At 35.6% G+C, this 18,838-nt stretch overlaps 2 protein-coding genes across 2 annotated transcripts; one reads left to right on the forward strand and one right to left on the reverse strand.

Moving 5' to 3' along the window:
* The first annotated feature begins 9,294 nt into the window (after window positions 1–9,294).
* LOC147505798 (WAT1-related protein At5g07050-like) lies at window positions 9,295–11,613 on the forward strand. The gene is made up of 7 exons (XM_086558233.1): window positions 9,295–9,697; window positions 9,969–10,031; window positions 10,131–10,247; window positions 10,391–10,622; window positions 10,832–10,990; window positions 11,088–11,239; window positions 11,349–11,613. The coding sequence occupies exons 1-7, from the start codon at window positions 9,492–9,494 to the stop codon at window positions 11,488–11,490; spliced, it is 1,071 nt and encodes a 356-aa protein (XP_086414359.1). The 5' UTR covers window positions 9,295–9,491; the 3' UTR covers window positions 11,491–11,613.
* A 266-nt stretch (window positions 11,614–11,879) lies between these two features.
* LOC147505799 (uncharacterized) lies at window positions 11,880–17,953 on the reverse strand. Its single transcript, XM_086605630.1, has 4 exons — window positions 17,778–17,953; window positions 15,228–17,300; window positions 14,928–14,982; window positions 11,880–14,072 (listed from the first exon to the last, which is right to left on the reverse strand). The coding sequence occupies exons 2-4, from the start codon at window positions 17,290–17,292 to the stop codon at window positions 11,942–11,944; spliced, it is 4,251 nt and encodes a 1,416-aa protein (XP_086461756.1). The 5' UTR covers window positions 17,293–17,300; window positions 17,778–17,953; the 3' UTR covers window positions 11,880–11,941.
* Window positions 17,954–18,838: the final 885 nt, after the last annotated feature.

An 18,838-nucleotide genomic window follows, 5' to 3' on the forward strand; every position in this document is an offset into this window, starting at 1 on the left:
CGTATATTTTATTTATTTTTCTTTCTATTTCTAACTAATCACATCTAACAAATTAATCTCTCATACTTTAAAACATTATTCCTCAATTAAAGTGTACGAGTGAGGCGAGATAGTTCCTTCAACACCGAGACAATTAGTTCCTTACTTAATACGTCACAAAGTCATTAGTTGATGCAGCACATTCAATATAGATTAAAATATCTTCTTGTTTCTTAAATAATAGCATAACACTCAAATACAAAGTTCACAGACATGTTGTCGTACTTAATCCATACTTCATGTGAGAATGGGCACCAACAATAAAACAATATTATAGCAGCACACATCATTTTGATCAAATCCGTTAATAATTAACATACGACAAATGTAATTACTCCTCATATGATAAGAAAAAAAAACATTTCATATGCAATCTACAAAAGTAACTAATATAAATATACACACTACACATACAAACAAATCAATAAAAATATTGACTCTCTTTATTTCTGTATCTCTTTTCTTTTCTTTGTAAAAATAAAACGACTAGGGGAATTAGTTTTGAAATCTTGCTGTGGGGCTTGCGCCACCATAACAACTTCTCGAAGCTTCGACAATTCCAAATTTCGATCTCGATGTCCCCCGACATCAACCAAATCAAAATAAAAACTACCCACACAACAACAGTATCACAGTTCGACAGTTCAACCACCAAATAGCACAATACCACAGTTCAAATAAAAACCACCCCACCACAGTATCACAGTTCGACAGTTCCATTAAGAATTTCAACATTTTCAATAAAAACTAAAAGATATCGACAGAAATAAATAATTATAAAAGCTGGTCGGAAACACTCGACAGTAAATGTTTTTATTCGTAGGACATAAAACTCTAGTTTCAATAAAAAGAAAAAAAACATAACTACTCACTTAATCAAAAGCTCCACGAATCTCTCCTAGTCCGAATCGTCGCGCTCCACCCTCTAGCAAACGAGTCGCCTCCATTTTTATCTCAAAACCCTATTATCTAGAAAAATATGAATATATACTCGGGTTTGAAACCTAAGCCCAACACAGACTCGGGCCCAGAAATCAGGCCCACGTATTCCAAATCCAATCCAGCAAATTTTAAATAAATAAATTAATACATATTTTAAATACGGGCGATATAAAGTGCGTTGAAACCTCATTAACGATAGGATTTTTCTTAATGTCATCTTAGTCGTGACCTCCATTAGATCGATTTTGAACTTCCTGAGATTCTTGACTTTGATCCTCTTGATATTGCTAACAACTGGTTTCGTCTAACTTTTCTTGATCTCTACCCTAGGTATATCTCCAAATTCATCAAAACTTGGATATCATCCCTATGCAATTTAAAATCTTCTGGGCGATCCAAGGAAACAATAAGTAAGCTGAAATCAATAACCTCGAATATGTCGTGCACTTCTTTCAAACAAACTAGGCCAGTAATCTAGCATTGCGCTAGCCATGACTAAAATAAAGTGTATGAAGAAGAAAGGAAAAGTGTGGAAGTTGTTAGAATATGTCAGTATTAGAATATGTCCAATATGGAAAGTCTCATGTTTCTATAAGTGTGGACATCCATATCTAGTAGTTTCGATTATCATGTTTTAGTTTTAGTATAAGTATGTAACTCTGGGTAGAGAACACTATCTCAAATACAATAACTCTCTAACCCTAATCTATCTTTAATCTTCTCTATTCTTCTTCTTAGTTTCTCTAATATATCAATGTCACAACTCTCTTAGCAACACCACTAACACAGAATTCAACATGGTATCAGAGCGAGGTTCAGTGTTATGCTAGGAGAGGAATCCCTCACCAAGAAAAAAAATCAAGTTTATTTAAGTTTTTCAATATAGTATTCAAGTCAAGTTTCAAGAAAAAGAAGAATTTCTCACAAGAAGAAATTCTTATATCTTAATTCAAGTTTCAATCTTTCTCTGGAAGGATTTACTATTCACGATACTGTTCACCGACACTGTTTACGATACTGTTCATCGACATGTTTAAGTATTCTAAGTTCCGAAATCTCTCATCTCATTATTCTCTATGGTTCGAAGTAAGTTTTCAAGGTTCCGCTGGTGTTTAAAGTTTGTTTAAATAAAGCTATGAGAGAGATTCGAAGTTTCTCAGTATTGGTTTCTTAGTATTGTTTCGCTTTCGCAGTCTCCTTCTAGAATCTCTCTGTCTTAGTATTATAAGAGGGGCACAACCTCTCTGTATCTCGCAGTCTCTGAAGTTAGTATTGGACAAGACGCGCACGCGAGAAGTCTAAGCCTTCTGCTACACTCCCATGCCCTGAAAAAGAAGTAAGTTTTCTATGTATTGATTCGTTTTCCAGTGAAGAGAAGCGATGCGACGCTTCAAGTATAGCAAAGCTAAAGCCTTTAAAGACGACGCCATGACATGAAAGGAAGAAAAAAAAACTTTCGCTAAACAACAGTACTGAGGGCGCGCACGCGCTCGAAATTGGCCTTGCCAAGAGCGCGCCTGCGCCCATGCCTCCACACATCAGTTTTTGAGATTTTTGAAGTATCAAACCTTTGGAAGGTAGTTTGCACTCTCATCCAGGATTGGAGGGGTAGTATTGTTTGTATGTCGTTATGGATATTTGGGTTTCAAGCTTCCGCAATTGATATTGATGTCGTCTTCTGTCTCAGTTTCTAGAACATGATCAAGTTGTTTGTTTGAAGTATTATAGGGGCACATGACCTCTATCTCACAAAGAATTATTCTTTCTATCTTCCACTATTCCAGAAGTTCGCAGTCATAAAAAGGCGCGACCCACCCTCCACCCTCTATAGTGAGTATTGTTTGATGCATGTTATGTTAGAATTTTTTTTATGTATTGGAGTATGAAGTATTTTTTTTTTGAAGTGGGCATTGGTTGGTTGTATAAGTTGGTATTTGGTTTTCTCTGTTTCAAGTTCAAGTTGGAATAGACAAGTCTTTGTACGTTCCTACTCAGCCTTGTATATTCCAACTTGAGAGGGGGAATAGGAAGATATGAAGACATTCAGTAGTATATGAGGGAAGGATAATATAGAGACATATGAGAAAGAGTACTAATGTCTCCATATTCCGGCATGCATTGACGAACTCTTCATGACAAGACATATCCATTATTCAGTCTTCAGTATTCAGGTAGTAGTCAAGCCTAAACTGCAGTCTTCAGTATTTAGGTAGCAGTCAAACCTTAACTGCAAGTATATTTCAGTGCTTGATCAAGCCTAAAACTGCACTCATCAGATTGTGTGCTTGATCAAGTTATAAGCGCACCCGATTCAAGATTCAAGATTTTGAGTACCCATAATAGTATTTTGTTAACATTAACAATGATATTGATAGTAGCAGCCAAGAAGTGCACATCAAGTCAGTGTTATTGTTTTTAATTTATATTACGACAGCCATAATAGCGAATAGAGTGAGTAGTAGCCAAGCAGCGCCACTAAACCGGTGTTATGATTTCAGTTTGTGACTGTGGTACACCTTCAATATTCAGGTTAGGTCATTGCCTACACCGACAGTTTCACCTCTAGAACGTCTCAACAGTTGTTCGAGTTCTTCAACTAAAGACAGTTCTATACGAAAAGGGGAGCAATATTCTTATATTTTGTTTTTTGTAATCCAAGCTGTAATTTGCATAGTTTGCGTAATTACAGCTTGAGGGGGAGTGTTAGAATATGTCCAATATGGAAAGTCCCATGTTTCTATAAGTGTGGACATCCATATCTAGTAGTTTCTATTATCTTGTTTTAGTTTTAGTACAAGTATGTAACTCTGGGTAGAGAACACTATCTCAAATATAAGAACTCTCTAACCCTAATCTATCTCTAGTCTTCTCTGTTCTTCTTCTTGGTTTCTCTAATATATCAATATCACAACTCTCCTAGCATCACCACTAACACAGAATTCAACAAAAGTTTTAGGGTTTAATGGAGGGCAAGGAGATTTTATGTTTAACAAAGTTGTTAACTGTGATTCTAGCTGTAAAGTACGATGTGAATATATATAGAAACTATTCACTCAGATGGATGTTGAAGCCGGGTAGAGATATAGAGTTACTTGCGTTCCACACTTGAAACTTTCCAATTTAGTGACTTTCTAATTACTATACCCATAAGATGGTTTATGACATGTGCAAAGGTTCATTGATAAAGGCACATGCCTATCGGGGATTTGGGATAAGCTTGTTTGTTATCCAAAAAAAATAAAGAAATGGGATAATCAATTGGGCCCAAACTTAACATTAGCATTATTGGGACTCAATATTTGAAAATGCCTAGAGCACTAGTTAGAACTTAAAATTATACTCATCTTAGATCAATGCCGCCTCAGTCCTGACTGATTAAAACATTGGTAAGGTGAAGTTGTATATTATAACCCATTAATATTTTTTTAATACATTATAGCACACATAACCATTGTCACCAAGTATTCCATTTTTTGTTTATTTGTTTTTGTTTTTTTTGTTTTGTTTTGTTTTTTGTTTTTTTAAGACTCGTTTAAAACCCAAGAAGATAAACAGGAGTTTTATATCTATTTAAAACTTGAGATTTCGTTTAAATGCGTTTATTACGATATTTTCAAAATATCCTGTTATAAACTTTTATATTTCTACTTTGAGAATTTACTTAATTTATTATCTAAAATTTCTATATTCTTATTCTCTACCTTGTTTACAAAATTGCAACCTCTAAAATTGTTTCAATTGATACTTGTCAAATTGTCTTATAGTGTTGAGACAAAAACTATTTAAATATCATTTGTAGAATGACAGTTTTTAAAACTTTTTAATTTATGGTTTGCTATATTTTCATTTATTATTTCTTTCAATCATAGACATACAATTTTTTTATGTCTATCATTATTTGTTTTCCCATGCATTTTTTTCCCCATAACAAAACCACAAATCGAAGAAAACACAACGAAGCAACAAAATCATTTAATCACTACACAGAGAAACAATGTTACAACTGGGGTTTTAAATAGTTTAATTAAATCAATTCACCGAAGCAAGTCTATATCTATTTTTTTCCTCTAACAAAAGATAACTGAAACAAATTTACATACACCAAGTCACCAACACCTCTCAAGAGATCTCTATTTATATAATACTAGTTACAAGAATATGTTTACAATTAAATAAACAACAAACTCATAAAATCTGAATTTACTATGCGCACAGTGGCTGCTTAACTATAAATCTCTTTTTGTTTACCAATGATGGAAATTGCCAAGAAACTAATTAGCATTTCTATGAAAATGTGAATCAATCAATAAGAAGTTAGGGCCTAGGTTTTCCTTATGCTATTTGCTTCGTCCTAGTCGTTTGAGTCTCCAGGCGACTTTGACTTTGCAATTGCGGATGTAATCTTCACAAGATTCTATTTTTCATTTTCTCAACCTCAACCAATTTTGATTGGACATTGAGTTCGAGAGTAAAAATGTTGGATTTCTACAAACGATGCCCTGTTGCTTTAATAATTGTTTGTCGAACTCTACAAACTTTATCACCTTTTGTTTCTTTGCAACTGCGCTATATAATGTTCTCGCAACTTTCTCTTGGACGATTATAACTTCTTTTGAATCTCCCCTTCATCTAAAACCTCATATTTCACCAAGGGTTTTATTTGCATTGAAACCTCATTAATGATAGGATTTTTCTTAACATCATTGTCATGACCTCCATTAGATTTTGGTTGGTCATTCTCTACTGACTTTCTGAGATTCTTGACTCTGATCCTCTTAATATTGCTAACAACTGGTTTTGTTTCACTTTTCTTGATCTCTACCCTAGGCATATCTCCAAATTCATCAAAACTTGAATACAAGTTTGCGGCTATATCATCCCTATGCAATTTAAAATCTTCTGGGCGATCCAAGGAAGCAATAAGTAAGCCGAAATCAATAACCTCGAATATGTCGTGCCCACTTCTTTCGAACAAACTAAGCAAGTAATCTAGCATTGCGCTAGGCATGACTAAAATGAAGTGTATGAAGAAGAAAGGAAAAATATGAAATTAAAGTTTTAGGGTTTGATGGAGCAAGAAAATTTTATGTTTAACAAAATTGTTAACTGTGATTCCAGTTGTGAAGTACGATGTGAATATATATAGAAACTATTCACTCGGATGTTGAAGCACACATAACCATTGTCACCAAGTATTATGTTTTTTTTTTAAAAAAAAATACTCGTTTAAAACCTGAGAAGATGAGCATGAGTTTTATATTTGTTTAAAACCCGAGATTTCGTTTAAATGCGTTTATTACAATATTTTCAAAATATCCCGTTTTAAATTAACTTTTATATTTCTACTTTGAGAATTTACTTAATTTATTATCTAAAACTTCTATATTTTTATTCTCTACCTTCTTTACAAAATTGCAACCTCTAAAATTGTTTCAATTGATACTTGTCAAATTGTCTTATAGTGTTGAGGCAAGAACTATTTAAATATCATTTGTAGAATGACAATTTTTAAAACTTTTAATTTATGGTTTGCTATATTTTCATTTGTTATTTCTTTCAATCATAGACATACAAATTTTTTTATGTCTATCATTAATTTTTTTTCCAATTTTTATTGTGTTTTTTTACGTTTTAAACCCATTTATTTTGCCAACGTTCTTTTACGTTTTTTTTTTATCCTTTTATTGAGTTTTCCGTTTTATACCCGTAATAAATTTTTATTAAACTTCCCCCGTTATAAACCCGTCCGTACTCGGTGACAGTGCACATAACCACTACACAAAAAATAACAATGCATACAACCACTAGACAAAAAAAAAAGTACATTACTGGTGAAAATTTTGCAAATTCAAACCTCAACAAAATAGGTCAGTATATAATACGTGTTTCAACCATGAAAGTGAGCTATGACTTAAACTGAAGGGAAAGAAAATTACTTTTGAGAAGTAAGATTTGCTGATCACAGATTAAACATCGATAACATGATTTAAAAATTAACCTAAAACACTCACCTAGCTACAACGCGGGCATGTGTGAGATTCTAGCCCGATAAATTAACGGATTGTTTCAGAACCAAATGGCAGAACAGTACCAACCTCTTGGATGCATGGGAATACTATTCGTTACCAGCCTTGAGGCCATCTTTTGCGATGATCCAAGCGAGGCAACCAACTAGGCCTCTTCCTTTCCTTTGATCCCAACGTCTTCTCCTTGTGAAGCCATGTCATTTTAGGAAGAAATCTGCTTCTGCGACTTGGTGTAGGGGGAACGTAATTATCCACAGTAGGCATTGTCGTGAAGTCCATGAAGTCGTCAGGGGCTGGGAAGATTTCATCACGTGTCCTAATAGTATTGAGTCTTAGGTACCTTATGTCTAAGGACTCCTTCGGCAGATTTCTTGCTAGCAGGGGAGATGCACCACCCCAGTTGTTAGTATGCATAGATGGGTGTTGGGGTGTCCTGAATTCAACAAATTCTTTTTGATGCTGCATCTTTTCCCACTTTTTTCTTTCACCACTGGCTCTGATTTAGATATTTAGCAGTCTTTGTAGGGTTGATTTCAATCAACAGAATTACAAAATCACCATTAGACTTGTTCAATTCGGCATTTAAATAATTTTTCTCATGGACTGTTAACAAGGATGTAGATAACAACGTGATCATGTCAACATCCAAATCCAATAAATAATCTTGGTTACGAGTAATTCAGGTTAAGGAATCATGTGGGTTTTACTAAGACCAAGTAAGCCAGACTTGTAGAAACAAATAACGGATGTCACAAAGTACTTCTGATATTCCATAGACCAGATAAAGTTAAACATGTCAACCAAATATTAGGAACAGAAGTGTGCCAGTCTGTTGTTGATTTTTGATTTTTGAATTGATTATATCGTTGTGAAAAGGCGCATATTATTGTAACGGCGCGGAGTAAAAAAAACATGTGATCAATACGTGGTTATGTCATTCTTGTCAAATTAGCACTCAATTTTATTTCCACGTTCCAATACTTGAAAATGAAGTTGTGAAGTTCAAATAATCCTGTAGCATGGTGATCCATTTATAGGTAGTGATATGATATTATATTACTCTTTGTCCATTAAACTTGGGGCGTGAAATACGTCGGTTTTGAGTCAGGTCGTTTATGCAGATTGACATGTAATATTTGTAAAATGATTCCATTTTCTTTAAAATAGTATTTTTGCATTTAGATTCGCATCTAATCTACTGTTCTACATTGATCTAAACCAACTTAAAATGGTGTTGGAAGTGTACAGATATCAGAGCTATCATACTACAGTGAAATTACTTTGGTGGAGTTGCACATGGTGATTCTGGGAATGAAGTTATAGTATAGTATTTTAGAACCTCTTCAATCTACTACTCTTCATGCATATATTTACTGACACTCATTTACTAATTCGAAAATAAACAACAATAAAATAGTAAATATATATGTTCCAAAGCGTTGTTTGATGAGATTTATATTCTCAGCTGTCACCAGTTATGACAGAATGAAAGTTGGAACAACAGGAAGCATGCGGAATACATCCACATTCTCTAACAACAAGAATGTGCTTTGCTTAATTACCAAATACTATACGTAATAATCAACCCAATGTCCAGAAAAAGGTTGTGATTCCATGTAACACACTAACAAAAACAAATCTCTACAGATAGAAGGATAAAGAGAAGTATAGAACTGATTCTTTGAACATGGTTTATATAGCCAACCACACCTCAAAACTTTAGGGAGAAAAAGAATAAAATTAACCTGAAAAAAGGAAATTATGTCGAAGTGAACTTTATGATACATTGATACATATTCCAACAGTATGGTTGTCATTGCGACCCTGAGCATGCAAGTTGATACGAAATTCTTCAGGAGAGTAAAACCTTGATTGCTGATAATAACAAAATCGTGTTGAGAAAGTATAAGTTTTAAGAAACTCTCAGTACATCTGGAAGCACCGTAGCAGAACTAAAAGATCAGATGAGAAATCTAATATTTAGGATGTTGTTGCTATCTAAACAGGTTTGGTAGGATTTGTTGTTATCTAATATATTAGTAGATTTTAATTGTAGCTTTCCTGGAATTAACCAAATCTTTCTTGTTAGATTTTTTAATAGAAAAATAGGGAAAAGAAGATACGTTCTTAAAGATTCAAGTAGACAAGTAGTCACTGATTAAAGCTCAGTTACTAGATGTTTCACTGTTTGATGCATTGATTAGATTCAAATTTTTAATCCACTTCTCTTCAATTCTAATAATCATATATGCAGCATATTTCCAAACTATTATTTTTCCCTTTTGCAATTTAGACTTGAAGTTGGCAACTTGTTGGAATCAAAGAAGAAATTCTATCGAAAAAGAATAATGTCATATGAAAAAGTAACAAAATATTACATGCCAAATTCTCCCACCATCATCTATATGTACAGATGCATCTTGTATCCCCTGTTTTAATATTATAAGCAAAGAGGTGAAGATATACACCAAGACTCTAAGAGCCATGGCATTTGAAGGATGTGAATTAATGACGTCTTATAGGAGGTTCAAACCGCACCTCCTCATGGTACTGGCTCAAATGGGATACACATTTCTGTACTTCATTACTGAGGCCTCCTTCAACCATGGAATGAATCCTCATGTCTACATAACCTATCGACATATCGTTTCTGGTTTAGTGATGCTTCCTTTTGCCTATTTCCTTGAAAGGTACACTAACATTGTTATTAAAACATGTGTAGATAATTTTACTGAATTTCCTATGCTTTACATATGGATGAATACTTTAGTACTGCAAGAATGTTGCAGATATTTTCAGCATCTAGTATAGTCTCCAATGGATCGATTCAGTTCTTATTAAATGATCGAATTGAAAAAATAACTGATTCCTTCTCAGAATTGTTAATTCCTGTTAGTATCTAACAATTTCAGTTTGGTGAAGCTTACCTGCTGACTTGCTGATCTTTTATCCTTCCTGCAGAAAGTTAAGGCCAAAGCTGACATTAGCATTGTTTGTAGAGATATTTGTTCTTTCTCTCCTTGGGTGAGGATGCATTAATTAAACTTGTATGAAATAAGAAAAGATAGATACAGAAAGTGTCAAGTTTGAAACTCACTAACAGGTGTTTCGTTGTATTCGCAGGGTTAGCGTGACTCTGAACATGTACTTCGCAAGCTTGAGATACACCTCTCCAACCTTTATAGCATCAATGGTCAACACTATCGCTTCCCTGACTTTTATAATCGCAGTTGTACTAAGGCAGGTATATTCTAACCATCAAAGAATTGAAACATATAGGTATTGAAAATAATACTTGAAAATAAGTTGTTCAGTGTCACTGACAAAGAAATGGATGCTATTACTAACTGTTAACCAGCCGCACCTGGATGAATTTTGTGCAGGATGGAGAATCTTGACATTAGGAACACCCGCGGAATGGCAAAAGTTGTTGGAACCATAGTTTCCTTAGCCGGTGTCATGACCATGACACTGTATAAAGGACCTGTAATTAGAAATGTATGGGGTGCTTTAATTCATATCCAAGGAAATAGTACCATTCATGAGAATTGGTTGAAGGGGTCGATCCTCACAGCAGCTAGCTGCATAACATGGTCTACATGGTACATCATGCAGGTATTAGCTCCCCTCCACAACCATTTATTATAGCATAGATATAAGAAATAAGGAAACATGTTCTTTGTAAGATTTATAGAAGTGCAGGCCAAAATGTTCTATTCATATTTTTCCTATTTTTTCGGAAATGTCCAAATGATGAATAACCAAATGTTCTCTATATATAGATCGATATATCTACAACTCATATACTGGTGTGAACAATGTAGGCAGTCACATTGAAGAAATATCCAGCTCAACTTTCTCTGACAACATGGATGAGTTTCGTCGGTGGAGCACAATCAGCAGTCTTCACTGCATTTGTACAACATAAACCAAGTGCATGGAAATTTGGATTTAATATCGACTTTTGGTCTATAATTTACGGCGTAAGTAGCAAGTTTAGAGCGTTCATTTACTTGAGTTAGTTGTCTACAATCTGTTAAGATAGATTCTGAAGTTTATCCCTATGACAATGCATGGCAGGGAGTGGTATGCTCTGGTTTGATCATCTTTATTCAACTATGGTGCACAGAAAAAAGAGGCCCCGTATTTGTGACCATGTTCAACCCCCTCTCAACAATATTGGTAGCATTTCTAGCATATTTTGTCCTTGGAGAAAGACTGTACACAGGAAGGTAAATACACAGGCAGTCGTGCATGACACCCTATAAGAAAAACTAAAATTCATGAGACATCACATACGACTGAAACCACTGTACTAATGGTACAACTTTGCTTTTTCAGCATACTTGGAGGGTTTATCGTGATTGTTGGTCTGTACGTGGTATTATGGGGCAAAGAAGGGGATCAAACACCTCTGGTCAAATCAGATGCAGAGTCCAGTTCTGATTATGAAGAACAGAAAGAAAGCAAGATAAATGGTTGAATATATCTATCAGGAAGAGAGTTACCACTCCAAGAAAAAAAAGGATCCACTAAAAAAAGGCCAGATGTGAACAATGCTTATTTTCTCTGAGTTGAGTTTTTTCTATCTTAACATTTTGACAAAGTTCTGAAGAGTAGAGCAATGTTTGTTAATCATCCATGCTAAGTTGCTAACTGATGAAAACAAGTACGAAACAGCTAAGGAAGAAATAAGATACAAATTAAACACTAGCACGCATATGTCCACCAAAATCCACTGAACGGTCCTCAGTCATAATTGTTTCAGCTTGACTTTCAGTCACTAAAAAGGATATACCATCTAATGCACGACAGTACCAAATGAAAAGCAGAATCAAAAGCATTAGAAAATTAATAAAATATTGCGAAAACTAGCAAGAAAGGAGCTCCAGTAGTAAAAATCAATATATTCACAAAAATAACGGGCCTGCCAATCATGTACTGGGGTTTGTTACATTTTTTAATTTACTTTCAACTTCTCTCAAAGCGTGACGCAAACATTGCATGGCCACTTTATACACTTCAAAGGATGCAGAACCTTTTATAGCAACATTAATTGCCTCTTGACAAAGCTTGTGATATCGAACCATAGCAGCTTCGTGATAATCAGTCGGCATACATGACCCTTGAGAATCTACCACCATCTGCCCAGACTTTGCGTCTTTAGTCCACCTCCTCATAATGTAATGGGGTGGAAGGTTTTGAACATCCTCCACCACAAAAATCTTCAGGATGTGTTTACATAGGTAGCCTGCAGACTCGAATAACTGACAGCTACAATTGGCATATGTGCCATAATTATCAAATGTGACACTGTAAATTTTCTGTTCATGCCCAGTTTTCCACACATTATATGTGGACTTTGTTCCCGTCTCGACAACTCTTTTATGACGGTAGGAAAGGCCTTCAAGCAACTGATCCTGAAACTTTTGAAACATTGCTCTGGTGTAAATGGTGGCTGCTTCCTTTTCAATATCAGCTGATAACTTCAGAAGGGGCACTGCATGGCTGGACTCAAAGTCTGCATCATTTTCTGTTGTGCGTCTGTCAACTAAAGCCCTTTCAGATTTCTTGAGAAACTCAGGTATAGGCATTTCACGTCTCAAGTAACCATCAAAATAAGTATTTTCACGACGCTGACTTGTGTATATCAATGCAGAACATGTATCATTAGTGTAAACTGAAGACCATCTTTCCCGCGTCTCATACAATCCTGTTAGCCAATTGTTACTGCCTAATTCATATTTCCCAAGCATTGCTGCCCAATTACACTCAAATTCCTCCCGAGACTCACTGCTAAACAAACAGCTGCTGAAGTCATCAGTGAAACTTTTATGTGCAGTTATTATTTGCTGTAAATACTGTTTGGCACTTCGCATAATGTTCCACAAACAATAACGTTGATTGGTACGTTTCAACTCACATTCAACCACTTTTCCAATTGCTGAATCTATATCAGTAAAAAGAACCTTTGGTTGCTTACCATTCACTGCGTTCATCCATGTCTTAACTAACCAAGTTAAAGACTCCTCTGACTCATCGAAAAGGAGTGCAGCACCAAATATCACTGTTTCACAATGATGGTTGACGCCTACAATAGGGACAAACGGAACGCCAAATCTGGTTTTTCCATAAGTAGTATCGAAACAAACAACATCACCAAAGTAGTGGTAGTCCATTCTTGATCTAGCATCAGCCCAGAAAAAGTTTGTCAATAAACCCTCTGAATCAACTTGAACTGCATAGAAGAAAGCAGGACTTTTTATTTGTTGACACTCAAGGTAATACAATACAGCTTCTGAATCCCCCTTCCTAACTTCAGATTGCCTCTTTGTACACAGAAAATTCCTTGCCTCTCTAAACGCGACGCCGACCTTACAACTCTCCGCATCTTCAAGTGCCCCATAGTTCGTCATTAGATCTTCTGTCATCCTCCTTAGAGATCGAAGCTTATGTCTTTTACTTGGAGGGACAAGACTGTGGTTATGCTCTTCTAGAAATTTACTCACGACCCATTTATCATCCTTCTTCTTTCTTATATTTATCTTAGCATTGCAACCAGTTCTTGTATCAGCTCGGTTCCTTTTCCTCTGATCCTTAGGTTTACATCTAGGATCTTGCAACCCTTGAAGTGAACAACAATAGGTCCTGCCAATTACCTCCCTTGTTCCTGTTCGGGAATGACACGTAGTATCTTTCCGCACACTAAACCCCACCCTTGCAGCATAACGATTGTAAAAGTAATATGCTGCTTCTTGCGATTCAAACTCCATACCAACACATGGACAGCGATCATCTTCTTCAAAAAGATGCTCTGGTCGTATGTTGCTAAAAGTTTGTGAGATATCTACATTATTTTCAGTTCTTACCTCCCCTTCTGTCAACCCGGTCTCACCCCTTTCAGCATTTCCATTCCCCTCTTGCCCAACCGAAGATTCACAATTCACCTCTTCTTCAACGAATCCAAGACTGTATTCATCTGCCCCTTCAATTACATCTATAACCTCATCAGCTATTTGACTTCCTCCTTCCATAATCAAACCTACAAAACCAACAGAACTAGCACTGTAAGCTTAAAAGAGGAAAAACAAAAATGAACACTTACCCAACAACCTCAAACACCTATCAAATATCCTCGACCAAGATAGATTCCATCTAACCATTAGAACACATCCCCTAACAGCACCACCTAAGTAAACGGTTGGAATGCAATTGTTTCAGTGTCCCATTCTACATAACATTCACGCAAATGTGCAAATATAAACTCTTAATAATTACACATAGGTGAAGGGGAGTAGTAATACATCATTGTGCCTATTAAGAACTATATGATCAAGATAGTAAATTTTGCATAAACTATACTAACAAGCGTAAAATTTACAGTGTCAACCAAATTATAACATAGCTACATCTCCCCTTTAGCTTAATAATGTATGCACACTGATGGGGAAATGCCCTAAAAATGAATAATGAGCTGAATTATAATAAAAGTTTGTACCTTTGTGGTGTTTGAGGTTTTTCAAGTAACCAATTATGTTTGATTTAGCTTGATTTTTGGTTCGAGTGGCAATTGAATTAGGGTTTTGGAGGAAAAGAGGGGACTTTATTTTTTAGGGTTTTGGCATTAGGGAGAAAGAGGAAGTCAAATATTATTTCCACACGTGTGTGAAAAAAGTGCATGATGTGTCAGGCGTGTCAATGGTTCCTTCGATTAAGACATGGTACCAAATGAGAGAGTATGGGACCAACGGATAATATTTGCTATCGCCGAAAGAAAGTCTGAAATGATCAAAATGAAAAGTTCTTGATATAATATGAGCATTGCTTCTTTCTTGCCACATTTATCTCTGCCCCTAAAAAGTAGAACCTGAGATGTTCTACTTGAGTTGGTACTTGGTTAAGATTTTCTGTCATGTTTACCATGTAGCATGTACAACTGTGCAAGTAGGGAAAGTTACAGCAATCAATACTTTTTCTGTACATGTATTCAGAAGTTTTTACATGCACATAAGCTATTCAGACGCTTGAGATTGTTTATGGCCAGAAGCATAGAACAAAAGAAAGAGAAGACCTAGTGAAGATATAAAATCCAAGATACAAACAAGCCTAACAGTGGTACTCAGACAAGCCTAAATGAATATTTATGAAAATAATTGCAACAAAAAATGAACATAAAAAGCTGCATTACGAATTTACAATATCATTACAACTACAAAAGACCCGCAAATCCCATACTGTTGTTTGGTACATTTCTCAATGCAGCTTCAACTTCTTTCAATGTATTACGTAAACCTCGCATGGCCACTTTATACACTTCAATGGATGAGGAACCCTTGATTGCAACGTTGACCGCCTCTAGACAAAGCTTCTGATAACGAACCATGGCAGCCTCATGATAATCAGTCTGCAGAAATGAGCCTTGAACATCCACGACAGGCCCAGACTTTGCGTCTTTTGTCCACCTCTTTAGTATGTATTGGGGTGGAAGGTTTTGAACATCTTCAACTAAAAAAATCTTCAAAATGTGTCTGCATAAATAGCCTGAATACTCAAATAACTGACAACTGCAATGAGCATAATTGCCACAACTATCAAAGGTAACAGTAAAAGATGCTTGCTCATGTCCCGTTTTCCACACATTATATGTAGATTTAGTTTCGGTCCCAACAGTTCTTTTATGACGGTAGGAAAGACTTTCTAACAACTGATCTTGGAACTTTAGAAAGATTGCTTTAGTGTACAGACTGGCTGCTTCTTTTTCGATCTCAGCTGTCAACTTCAAAACTGGCATTTTGTTGGATTCGAAGTCCGTATCATTCTCCGCCACTCTTCTGTCTATTACAGCTCTTTCAAACTGCTTCAAAAACTCGTCTAAAGGCAAATCTCTTCTCAAATATCGATCAAAATAAGCATTTTCATTAGGCTGAGTAGTGTACATTGTCGCAGAAAATATATCGCGTGCGTACACTAACGCCCATTTTTCTCGCCTGTCATATAATTGCATTAGCCAATTGTTATCACTTAAACTGTATTTCCCAATCATTGTAGCCCAATTACACTCAAATTCCTCAACATTCTCACTGCTAAACAAACACCTGCTGAAGTCTTCAGTGAAACCCTTGTGTGATGTTATTATATTCTGTAAATACTGTTTGGCAATCCGCATAATATTCCACAAACAATAACGTTGATGAGTACCCATCAACTCACCTTGAACGACTTCTCCAATAGCTGAGTCTTGATCAATATATATTAGCTTTGGTTCTTTACCATTCATCGCATTCATCCATGTTTTTACCAGCCAAGTTAATGACTCCTCGGACTCGTTGAAAAGGAGTGCACCACCAAATAACACAGTTTGACAATGATGATTGACCCCTAAAATTGGGACAAATGGAATGCCAAATCTGGTTTTCCCAAAAGTGGTATCGAAACAAACAACATCACCAAAATAATGGTAATCCATTCTTGATCTAGCATCAGCCCAAAAGAAATTTGTCATCAGACCATCCAAATCAACTTGAATTGCATAAAAGAATGAAGGATTAGTTACTTGTTGACGCTCGAGGTAGTACAGAATATCTTCTGCGTCTCCCTTTCTAACATCACCTTGTCTCTTTGTACTCAAAAAGTTCCTTGCATCTCTTAAGGTCAAAGCCATGTTATTCCCTTCCCCATCTTTCATATCCATATAGTTCATCACAATGTCTTCAGTCATCTTTCTCAGAGATCGAAGCTTATGTCTTTTACTAGGAGGCACAAGATTATGGTTGTGCTCTTCTGAAAACCCAGTCACAACCCACTTATCACCCTTCCGCCTTATAGTAATCCTAGCTCTGCAACCGGTTCTTGTATCAGCTCGGTTTCTTTTTCTTTCTTCCGCAGGTTTTGATCTAGCATCTCGAGCCCCTTCCAGTGAACAACAAAAAATTCGGCCTATTGCATCTCCCGTACGATGGGAGTTACACTTTGAGTATTTCCGAACACTAAATCCCACCCTTCCCGCATATCGATTGTAATAATTATATGCTTCTTCATCGGTTTCAAATTCCAAACCAACATATGGACAACACTCATATACCTCTTCAACAAAGTCCACTGGTCTTTTGCTACTGTCAGTTTCCAAATTGGTTTCCTTTCTCACCTGTTCGACATGATTGTTTGTCTCATCTTGTCCATCAAAACAACTAAAACGCACATCTGCTTCAACAAACTCTGAACTACAGTCATTCCCCTCTGCAAACAATCCGAAGTGCTTACTAGGAGCATGATTTCCAGGCTCCATACTTAAATCTACAAAAGCAACATTTAAAACATTGTGATTCAACATAACACTCCAAATGGTAAACACAAGAAAAGAACATCACTGAACAATAACTTATGGCGACATGGGGGACGTAAAAAGGAAAGAGAGTACACTTGTTGTTAACTAAAACACAAGTTTTCTTCGACTATCTGAGACTTAAAACATATGTCTTTAGAGCATTCACCATATCTTACTATGTTCAACGACAATATCAAGTACTCATTTGATTTAACAAGTAACATAAAGAGACCCCAACAAGTATAAAAAACAATAAAATTTCAAACTTGAGTATTTAGACAAAAAAATCCTACATTTCATAAAGTGCCCAATAAGCAGGAATGACACATAAATGTAGTGAAGTTGAAACAGTATTAATTCCAATCAATTTTACATGAAACAATTACAAGTTGGAATAATTTAACATTTAATAAACAAAAAAAAAAAAAGTGTTAAAAGTTTTATACCACTTGTTTGGAGAATGTTGAACTGGTTGATCAGTGGGTTTTTAGAAGAGGAAGAAAAAATTGGTGGGAAATTTTGATGGGAGAAGTTTTTAGGCCTTGACTCCTTTTGGAGAGGGTTTCTTCACGGAATGAATGTGAGGACGAGCTTAAGAACCGTTGATTTTTCTCGAAATAACCACTTTGAGATTCGTGCATAATCTCATGAAACATAGTTATCAGACCTAGCCAAGACACTGACCCGGAAAAAGAACTGGGTCACTGGATCACCAGTTTGACCAGTGGGTCAATACTTAAGTTGAAAATATTATATAATTCACTTAGTACAGCTCAGGTGGTCTTAGAGCCCTTTCATTTTCCAATAAACCAAGAGGTTTGAGTCTTAGTACCAACAAATTAAAATTTTATAATTTCTAAAATTAGTTATGGACCGGCGGTTCGGACTAAACCGTCCAGGTTAAAACAGTTTATAAGAAAATCGGATGAGTTAATTCGGGTTTGGTTTGGGTCAACTGTTTAAACGATCTACTATATGACTCAACCCAATTTTGTGACCGAGTCACCAGTTCACCAGGTCAAACCACCAGCCGGGGCCGGGTCTGATAACACATTGAAACATTTAATTGTTGAAATATTGACCGAAAATGATTCATTCACCAAAAGAGACGAAAGCGTAACCTGCAGAATTTTAAATTTTCAATGTTCAAATGATTTTGCAAGGTTAAATTTTTGAAATGAATTGAATGTTTGGTACGTAGTAATATGTACAGATGATAATCTCCAAATACATCACCACAATTTACAACGGCACCACTTTTCTAACTAAAAATAAACGTGTCATCATCTAATAGTTAGGGCATTCGGGTGTAAAATTACACCTCTATCTAGGCTCCACGTAGGTGCCATTAGGATTTTACATCTCTAATTGTATAATATTGTATATCTACATTTTATACTCCCCAATGGAGAAGTCTACAAAAAATTAGATTTTAAACTCATCGTCCCTCTTTAATTTAAGAGTAATTTAAACTAGGACGTCACTTAAAGTAACATCTGAAATTGTT

Source organism: Coptis chinensis, chromosome 4 (assembly GCF_015680905.1).
Source record: "Coptis chinensis isolate HL-2020 chromosome 4, ASM1568090v1, whole genome shotgun sequence".
NCBI classification, from domain to species: Eukaryota; Viridiplantae; Streptophyta; class Magnoliopsida; order Ranunculales; family Ranunculaceae; genus Coptis; species Coptis chinensis.

What these genes read in the sequence shown, in the direction of transcription:
- LOC147505799 (XM_086605630.1), bottom strand. Translation starts at nt 17,292, where the DNA reads ATGGAGCCTGGAAATCATGCTCCTAGTAAGCACTTCGGATTGTTTGCA. An exon ending in CAACAGTATGGGATTTGCGG is followed by an intron (nt 14,983 to 15,227) that starts GTCTTTTGTAGT and finishes ATACATGTACAG; the next exon opens with AAAAAGTATTGATTGCTGTA. An exon ending in ACAGTTGTACATGCTACATG is followed by an intron (nt 14,073 to 14,927) that starts GTAAACATGACA and finishes TTAAGCTTACAG; the next exon opens with TGCTAGTTCTGTTGGTTTTG.
- LOC147505798 (XM_086558233.1), top strand. Translation starts at nt 9,492, where the DNA reads ATGGCATTTGAAGGATGTGAATTAATGACGTCTTATAGGAGGTTCAAA. An exon ending in ATAATCGCAGTTGTACTAAG is followed by an intron (nt 10,248 to 10,390) that starts GCAGGTATATTC and finishes AATTTTGTGCAG; the next exon opens with GATGGAGAATCTTGACATTA. An exon ending in CTACATGGTACATCATGCAG is followed by an intron (nt 10,623 to 10,831) that starts GTATTAGCTCCC and finishes TGAACAATGTAG; the next exon opens with GCAGTCACATTGAAGAAATA.